This window comes from Fulmarus glacialis, unplaced genomic scaffold (assembly GCF_000690835.1).
Source record: "Fulmarus glacialis isolate BGI_N327 unplaced genomic scaffold, ASM69083v1 scaffold4482, whole genome shotgun sequence".
Classification (NCBI taxonomy): domain Eukaryota; kingdom Metazoa; phylum Chordata; class Aves; order Procellariiformes; family Procellariidae; genus Fulmarus; species Fulmarus glacialis.
In genome coordinates, this window is record NW_009195786.1 from 1 (window position 1) to 9,684 (window position 9,684).

At 45.3% G+C, this 9,684-nt stretch overlaps 1 protein-coding gene across 1 annotated transcript in view; it reads left to right on the forward strand.

Moving 5' to 3' along the window:
* Nucleotides 1-73: 73 nt before the first annotated feature.
* The window catches only part of LOC104084380 (rod cGMP-specific 3',5'-cyclic phosphodiesterase subunit beta-like), a gene marked incomplete at its 5' end in the record, with an annotated part of 10,564 nt that continues 953 nt past the window's right edge, over nt 74-9,684 (forward strand). The window contains 10 exons of the mRNA XM_009588198.1: nt 74-220; nt 1,784-1,891; nt 2,887-2,996; nt 3,921-4,008; nt 4,575-4,675; nt 6,244-6,351; nt 7,118-7,181; nt 7,913-7,987; nt 8,922-9,005; nt 9,252-9,408. Of these exons, the coding sequence (XP_009586493.1) occupies nt 74-220; nt 1,784-1,891; nt 2,887-2,996; nt 3,921-4,008; nt 4,575-4,675; nt 6,244-6,351; nt 7,118-7,181; nt 7,913-7,987; nt 8,922-9,005; nt 9,252-9,408 (1,042 nt within the window). The remainder of the gene's footprint in view (nt 221-1,783; nt 1,892-2,886; nt 2,997-3,920; nt 4,009-4,574; nt 4,676-6,243; nt 6,352-7,117; nt 7,182-7,912; nt 7,988-8,921; nt 9,006-9,251; nt 9,409-9,684) is intronic.

The window sequence follows — 9,684 nt, forward strand, 5'->3', positions numbered from 1 at the left end:
TTAAAATCCATTCCAGGTGTTTCTAGGGATGGCATAAGTAGCACAGTAACAAACGGTCCCACCTCTCTTACAGAAAGAAGAACTCCCAGGACCCACCAAGTTCGAAATCTATGAGTTCAGGTTCTCCGATTTTGACTGCACCGAGCTAGAGTTGGTGAAGTGTGGCATTCAGATGTACTATGAGCTCGGCGTGGTGAAAAAGTTCCAGATCCCACAGGAGGTAGGAGCTGGCCACACCCAGGGACTCCCATCTTGGATGGCCAGCAGACTCGCCACGTGGCTGAGGTCCCCGTGCGTGCCCTGCGCAGCTCACGGAGGGGCCAGAGGTCTGGGCTTGCAGGGAGAGGGGCATGTGTCCTGAGCCCCCTCGTCCCGCTTAGGGCAGGGAACCCCCTCTCAAAGTCCCTGGTCGCTACATGCAGGTTTGGAGCGTGAAGCTGGCCTCTTCTGCTCTGCACTGTCTGCTACAGGTGTGGGTTTGCTGTAGGGTCTATGTAGATGGGAGCTACACCATGCAAAAAATTACTTTCACTTGCTGTGTCTAACGCCGCTCACAGCCACCGTGTAAAAGCACAGTTTCCAGGTGTAACATGGGGCAGTGCACGCTTGTGAGCGTGTTTCGTTTGCTATAGTATGTACCCTATAGCTTTCAGCCAACATCCGCTGAAACCCATGCTGGAAGCTCCCTTCGCTTTTCTTCCCCCTGGAAACACGGACGTGCCTTCCTTTGGTGCCGTTGGTACCAAATTCCTGACTGCTGGCGACAGGAGTGGTGTGACCCTGTGGGAACAAGGAACCTCATAGCCCCTGGTGTGCAAGCTCACGGCTTTTGTCACAGTTCGAGCCCCTGTAGGACTCGTGAAACTGGCGTTCCAGCAGCAACGCTGCTCCCCGAAGGGTTTCTCAGCGCATCATCTGAGGTTTATTTCCATCTAGTGGGATCTGGACGTAACTGCAGGAAGAGTTTTCACCCTGGAAAGGCAGGCTGGGGGGCAGAAGGAAAGTGGAGGACTCTGAATGGGAATTAATTACTTCTGTGTTTCTTACTTATAACATGAATGTCAAAAAATATTCAAAATATCTACTCCGGAACAACTAACCCCTGATACAGGTGTGAAAAGCAGTCGTTCTTTGCTGCCACTCTGAGCAGTTGAGATTTTAAAAAATAAATACTCATCCATGATTAATTTGCTCTCTAATGAGAAAACCTATATAGCTACAAGAGGTAGTACACGTGGAGAAGTAGAATGCAGAGGGAAAAAACAGTTTGTTATTTAATGCCCTCCATTGTAATTGTTTAGGTGATATAAACACCACCCACCTCTACATCTATGGAGCCATGTATTTTGAAGAGAGATATCAGTATTAGTAAATCACAAGACATGGGAGGGACAAATCTTATGAGTGACAACATAGAGAAACACATAAATTTGATAAATTCACAAACAGTAGGATGAAATCTCCTTTCCTCTAGACATTGCTGTTTCTTGTTTCCGCCACAGGTATCTCTGTGATTTTCTTTTTCTTTAAAAAAAAAAAAAAAGTAAATATATTAGAAAGCAAAGAGCTGTATTTTAGTGTCCCCTTTAGCTCTCCACTAGGCTTTACTATAACAACACTGTCAGGGAAGCCTGATGATATTACAGCTTCTGGTTCTTTTCTGGGTTCACCTCTGTAGAGCTCGTCTGAATCTCATCCATGACTTCTGCACGTGGTCTTTATCGCAAGAGCAACAGGCAGCAGCTTCATCACACAAACTAACATCCTCTTCCCCAATTTGCAGGTTCTGGTAAGGTTTGTGTACTCCGTCAGCAAAGGCTACCGGAAGATAACTTACCACAACTGGCGCCATGGCTTCAACGTCGCGCAGACCATGTTCACACTCCTGATGGTAAGGTAACAACACCCCAGTAAGTTCTGTGGCATGGCTTTTTTTACAGGAGGTCTTCTGTTGCACCCTGCAGATATGCAGGGCTTCCTTTGAATCCTGGTGTAGGATAAGAGTTTGTCACTCCTAGTACAGGTCCTGCTAAATGAGGTCTCCATTTGCCTTAAGTGACAGTCCTTGCATTATACTTAAAGCTGTAGACAATTCTGCCCAATGAATGGAGTGCTTTAATTCTCTTAGGTACAGACGTGTATAGAGTTGAATAGCCTCCAGATTAAATCCTTCTGCAGGGTAGGGGGGAGAGGCTACAGGACTTCCCTTTCTCCAACAGTTTCTGACAGTAAGAGCCAGACTGAAGTTAGCTGGCTGGAATAGACACAACCTCACACTTTCCATTTCCAGGCAGGACAGGCACAGGTGTAAGTCTATCGCTAGTGTGAATGTGGCAAGTGCCATTTCTCACAGGCTCTCAGGGCAACAGATCCCCCAACAAGAAAAACAGGTGTCAGACTGCTGCTCCACACCAGGGATGGACCAGCACCAGGACCCAGTGCAGTCGGTATGGCCCACACAGCTGGCAGCAGAATTACGCCTACCACCCCTGCACAATCCTTTGGGTGATTCAGCTTTGAGACCGCATTGCCCAGAAAGGTGCAGAGCCCCTTCGCAAAGTACTTTGTGTCCAGTGACTGGAGGGGTCCTTCTGAGGACCCAAGTGTCCCTAGGGCACAAGGCTGCTACAGCAGCAGGTAGCCAATATCGCAGGTGGGCATCGAACACATGCACCACACACATGCCTACCAGAGCCTGAAGCATTTCGTTTCCAGCTGCTTCCCCATTTTAACCCAAGTGTACCGTGTATTGCATTTAGCTTCACAAGTATTTTCAGTTCTCCTGGACTGTTTCAATGAGAAGATCCCCAGCACAGGGCAGTCACAGCTCAGTACCTTTTCCTGTAAGAGATACTAACAGACTACATGCAAATTCTCACCCTCCAGACTGGCAAGCTGAAGCGTTACTACACAGATCTCGAAGCCCTTGCAATGGTAACTGCTGCTCTGTGCCACGATATTGACCACAGGGGAACCAACAACCTTTACCAAATGAAGTAAGCACTTCCCTACCACTTCAAACCATTTACTGTTGCTCTTGCGTGGAGTGGGATCAGGCTGTGATCACACAAAACTCCAGTACAGCTCTGTTTTATACACAGGGGTAACAACCTTCTTTTGCAAATAACCTTGCTTTTCAGCCTGCTACAGCACTTGGGCTTATGCTTTGGCCAGTGGGGGAAACTGAAATTTTCCGGTGCTCTCTGAGGCTTTCTTTACCTCCTAGTAAATCTCCTTTGGTAAAGCAACAATCTACGTTACCATTACAGGGTGGAACAGGTGCTGTGCAGGCATTTAGTAGCCTGAGCATCATAGGAGACTGAGGATGCCACCAGGAGCATCCTGGACATAAGAACCCTACTTTTTTCTGGAAGGTATCTATGGAGAAAGCACCATGCATGGCACTACCCTCACCACCTGCAGAAACAAAGCACATACGAGTATGAGGGTGCTGCTTTTAGTAGGTAGTTACTAGCTACAGAACAGCCTCACTGTTTTCTGGAGCTTTGGAAAAATGTAAATGAAGCTGGCTGGTGTTTTGCATACAAGAGGGTCTTGCTTTTCAGCTAGGAAAGTATTCAAGGGCTGCTGATTTTTCTGTTCCTATTACTAGATATCAACATGTAGTTATTCAGGAATTAAACAAGCTTACTATGCTGAGTAATAACAGTCCAGTCATAAAAACCATTTTGGATGAAATTTGTAATTGGAAGACTGTTTTATACAGTGTCCAAATAGTTATAAGCAATGTCACAGAAGTCTTTTACTAGATTGAAGTCATTAGCTATTAAAAATATTACTCGTAAGCCTTTTAAAATTAGTTGAACTTGTGTGTGTGACAAAATTAAAAATAAAATGGGACACTTCTTTTTATTTTTAAGTGCTGCACTAACATCTTTAATTTTCCTTTACGCAACCAGATCTCAAAATCCTTTAGCTAAACTCCATGGATCCTCAATTTTAGAGAGACATCACTTGGAATTTGGAAAATTCTTGCTCTCTGAAGAGGTTGGTAGTGAACTATAATGAAAGGAGATGAATAATTTACTTTCAGGGAAGTTTTTCAGCAACAACAGAGCTTAGCACAAGACCTTTCTCTGGTTTGGATACCTGAGGAACTGCAGCTGCCTCACTCCCCAAGTACTCTATGCTAACCCAGGACCAAAACGCAAAAGCTTCCTTAATGCATGACTTAGTTTCTTCAAAAGCCACATTATCCCTGTAGGAATATGTTAAACACAGGATTGTCCTCCTGTAACCCCTCTGACAGGGCCAAGACTGACACACTTCCCCAGCTAACTTTTCATTTCAGGCAAATTCACACTGGGGCCAGGGACCAGGGTTTGGGCATACACTGTGTAACAAGCTTCAGGACACTGACCCTGTTCAGTGAACAAAAGGGGAGACTAGGCACCAACATACAGTGAACGGGGCTCACAACCCTTGCACCTTAGGGGAGCAAGCTGAAGCTATTAAAGTAAAAAAAAGTGAGCACATTTGCGTAAGGGAGATTGCCAGTAACTCACAACAACACAGTGCTTGGATTTTGCAGCTCCCTTTCCTTTGCTTTTCAGTCGCTGAATATATGTCAGAACCTCAACCGCAGACAGCATGAGCACATGATTCATCTGATGGATATTGCCATTATAGCAACAGACCTGGCACTCTACTTCAAGTAAGTTGGTCACGTACACCATGTGTGAAGGGCAGAAAGCAGCTGGTACTTTACAAAGGCAAAACGTGATGCTTTGCTCTGAGAGCCCCCCTGTGCAGCAGTCCTCTTCGCAGACACTGCCTCTGGGGGGCTGCCTTTAATACTGACATCAAAGCTGGTGGGGACAACTCAAATCGTTCAGAAGAATCTTGAACTTTTCCTCATTAGATCACATATGTGACTTTTTAACCCTCTATTTCCAACAAGGCAGTGCTATATGATCCCCTAATGGAAAGAGATGTCTGATTTTTTTTTTTTTACCTAGCACTTCAGCACTAAAAATACTCATAAATGGCGAATGACCTGGCCAGGGTTACATTAACTTCTCTGGGAGAGCAGTACAACCCAAATAATACTTGGTCCATTGTAGGTGAATATCCAGTTCATAGTCTATTTCACACCCAAAAATGCCAAACATCTTGGAGCAGCATGCACTGACTTCCTGGGACATAAGGCTGGAAGTCAACAACGTATGAATTCCTAATTAACAAGGAGCTCTCAAAATGTGCTTTCAAAATACAGTGCCGAGAACAGAGACTGCTTCTTTGTTTTGCACTGAAGAATGATTATGCAAAATATAAACAGTCCACAAAAGAGGAATATGAGGGAGGGTGCAACACCCAGTCCTCTTACTCCGGAGGTAGGGTGGCTATATGGGAGCAGATACCCCCACTTCCTTACCAGGTGGGAACAAGACGGTCTTTGCCCTCCTTGGTCCATGATCTGCAAGCGAAGGCTTCATTGAGATCAGACCCAGGCAAAACGACACGGAGAGAACACGTACACAAGTCGCTTTGTAGATCTGCCCTAAACGTCTTCTCTGCTAGCATTGAAACAGCAGAGAAAAACATATTTCACACCACTCAAAACATGGGTGTGTTGTGTATAAACCCCTCCCCAGAGTTTGCTACGTATATTTAGGTATATAAATAAGCTTAACAAGGTCAGACTAAGTATATAAAGCCAGGTAGCTTTACAAATACTCCAGCCAGCTCTAGGTTTCCGCAGTTTGCTTAACATTCAGGGAAAAAGCCTTCCTGTGCTGCCAACAGAGGTGGAAGCATTTCTCAGCTGACATAACTTGCAGTAGTTCATATTTTCGAGTTCCTGCGTATATTTAGGTATATAAATAAGCTTAACAAGGTCAGACTAAGTATATAAAGCCAGGTAGCTTTACAAATACTCCAGCCAGCTCTAGGTTTCCGCAGTTTGCTTAACATTCAGGGAAAAAGCCTTCCTGTGCTGCCAACAGAGGTGGAAGCATTTCTCAGCTGACATAACTTGCAGTAGTTCATATTTTCGAGTTCCTGATGATGTTTTAAAGTCATTTACAATAGTCTCCCCTACTTAAGAGAAGCAGGTAATGATGCTTGGTTTTGTTGGGGCCTTCCTTGAGGACCTAAACGCCAGGACAGTAATTACTGGAAACCCTTCTGGAAGGGTTATCAATACTAGGATCAGCCATCTGTTTTTAACACATTTGTTTCCTTGTTTTGGAGCTTTTTCTGTTGTTTTTTTCCCCCTCAAAGAAAGAGAACAATGTTTCAAAAGATCGTTGACGAGTCCAAGAAGTACGATAGCGTGACTGCCTGGACTGACTACCTGTCTCTGGAGACAACAAAGAAAGAGGTTGTCATGTGAGTAATCGGCTCTGGAAAGGTTAGTGATGCGGTCACCTGGTGAGGGCTCCAGAACATTCCTTGTGCTGTACTTTAGCGCAAAATCAGCACATGATACATTACTGTCCTGTCAAATCTGATCTTCTGGAGAAGCAGGGAAAAAACAGGGAAAAAACTTAAAGCGGTTCTTCATCCAGATAAATGACTGGTTTTGGAGTGTCCTTCCAGTCATACACTCCTAATGAGACGCAGAATCCCTTCTGGCCATATACTCCTACCAGACCACCCTGTAGGCCACAAGCAGAGGCAGGCTGCAATGGCAGATCTACAGGAATCCAATCCATTAGTTGTTCCTCTCAGTGGCACCCAATCTGAGCTGCACAATGCTGCTATTGTGACCGGATAGAAGCTTTGCAGAACGCTTTGCACTGGCGACGAAGTGCACCCACAACCTCACTGCAGTCTGCACTGCTATAGCTCCACGAGGGAGCCAAAGATACTACTCCAAAGTCAAGAAGTTCAGCCCTGCAATGACTAAAGCAGCAAACATCCTAGTGCCAGAAGCAAGCAGTTCCCTATCATAAACCCATTTTAATCAAGAGAGCAATCCTTGGTGAGTGTCCCAGTCAAAGCCAAGGCTGTTATAGCAACCCGTCTTTCTTTATCGATCACTGCAGCAGGCACCGGGGCATACCTTACACAATGTTGGGGTATGAGCATCCTGAGTCTGTAAGAGCTAGGGTGCAGGCGGTGGGGAAGAAACTAATCTATTTCCTGTTTTTAGGGCCATGATGATGACTGCCTGTGATTTGTCAGCAATTACAAAGCCTTGGGAAGTCCAGAGTAAGGTCAGGTGCTTGATAGACTGTTAGATTTCTCTAGCTTATACTTCAAAGTAATGCAATTTCCTAAGCTGCCTAGAAGCTGAATCAAAGTCTCCTACCAAAACTACCAAAAGGACTTTGGAATAACTATGGTTTTGATGGCTAAATTAATCTTTAAGATTGTAGTTGTGAATTCTGTAGAAAATTCATGTTTACCAAAAAAGAACAAAACCCTAGTATTTAGCTTCTTGGGTTACAGTGAGGTTTTTTGCACGTAACATATGGGTTGGTTTTTTTACAGCAATACCTGCTGTTTGCTCTGTTGTTTGATTTCCTTTAGGAGTTCCTTCCTTAAGCAATTGCTAAGTAAGAAACATTAAAATTTACAGGAGGATAAAAGAAATAAAACCCACCTTCCTGTTCCGCATGGAGAAAGGACAACTGAGAAATCATAATAGGCAGCCACAACTGTGACCAAGGCAAATCCTTGAGGGGGACACGTCGGAAACATTTCTTAATAGATGAGCAGTGGACTAATGAGCTCCAGTGCAATAAGGTTGTTGAGCTGTCACTACATGGGTGCAATCCCATTGCTACTGCTGCCCTTCCCCGGAGGAAGGCTGGGGCTGGGGTTGGACATGAAGCGACAAAGGGGCTAGAAGTGAGATTTGCTTCATGGTGGAGACCTGAAAGTGCATCAAGTTATAAAGCCAAAGTCATTGCTAACTTTTCTTTTTCCCTCCTTGGCAATGTAGGTAGCTCTCCTGGTAGCAGCTGAGTTCTGGGAGCAAGGAGACTTAGAAATAAGCGTCCTTCAGCAACAGCCTATTGTAAGTATCATGCGAGAGCCAGACAGTTCAGTTCAGACAGCAAGTCTCAGCAGAGACTTACTACAAGCGATGCTGCTCTCAGAGCGCTGTGAGTCTTCCTGAAATCACCATGCCTGCCAAAATCCATCGGAAAAGTGGGTACTCAGCTAGGGAAGACCCTCTGTGACAGAGCCTCTTGTCCAGCTCTCCATATAGTTAGATGAGTCCCAGTGGCTGTGAACCAGCAAGGAGTGACCGTCCCCCTGGAGATTTTGTGCTGATCCCTTACAGAAAAAAGGAAAATGAAATACATACATCGTAGAGGAAAGCAGAGTTTCCGATAAAGAGAAAAACTACAAACACAAACTTTGTAGAGTGCAGAAATTATTTCTAGTAAATGGAAGTGCGTTAAAGCGGTGTTTCTTAACATATTTTTTCTGCTATAATAACAAATACTTACATTTGGCATTGAAAGAGCCAAGAGTTATTCCTTGATGCGGCCTCCGCCTGTGTGGTTTGGGTTTTCTTTAAGCAGGCTTTCATATACCCCCTCTACCCACAGAGGCATCACAAATGATACAGTAAGCAACGAGGCCTCATAAGAATATAATTTTATGTTCAGTAATGTTTTAGAGAATTGAAAACCTCTTCAGCACTTTATAACATCAACCTTCTCTCAGGTATCTGCGTGAGAGGCGCAAGGGAAAAACTCTCTGTCCTCCTCCCCACCCACAGATGCTGAAAGAGCTGTCTAAAATTTCTGCTAAAATGGCAGAGGAAGTGAGCTCACTTCACTCCTCTGCAGAGGAGGAAGAGGGCTGTGATGGACAGCCTTTATGGACGGCATGGCAGAACTGCCAGGTTGACACAACAAGGCAGTTTTGGGGAGAAAATAGAGGTGTGTTTTTCAATGCAGTATTCTCATAAGTCATGGTGAACTTGTGTCCTCCCACAGCCCATGATGGACCGGAGGAAAGCTGCTGAGCTTCCAAAGCTTCAAGTGGGTTTCATCGACTTTGTGTGCACGTTCGTCTATAAGGTAAGCAAAGCGCACCCTTGCACACCCCACCCTTCTCAACAGGGGTTCAAATCCCAGGTGAGTGAGTCCCGGTGCAGTAGAGGAGACAACAGCTGCCCCTCTCTGGGGCATTGCAGCATAGTTCCACTTTGTGCCCATAACGCTTTACCTGCATGAGCCAGCCTGGGAGACGAGATGTCAGGGTCCATCCTGGGGTATGATGGACAAGCACTGCCTCTGCGCCTCTGATGGGTGTGTTTTGGTTAGGAATTTTCCCGTTTCCATGAGGAAATTCAGCCTATGCTTGATGGGCTGCTGAACAACAGAAACGAGTGGAAGACCCGTGCTGATGAGTATGATGCAAAAATGAAAGCTCTGGAGGAAGAGAAGAAAAAAGAGGAAGAGAAGATGGCTGCAAAGACAGGTCAGAAACAATACTTAGCTTTTCATTCCTAACTCAAAACCACACATATGCCATACTCTCCCAGACCTGCAGCAAGCTTTGCTGACACGGCAAAGAGTCAGATACCCAGAACGAGTTTCCTCAATCTTGCTCCACTGGCAAGGTTGAAGACACCTTGTCTTCAAACCTGACACCATGACAGGCTGTCAAAAAGGCTACCTGCTCAACTGCCCAGGAGTAGTGCCTGAGAAACTAGTGAGACTACATTCAGCACAAGCGCCCATGCAGCTCAGGACA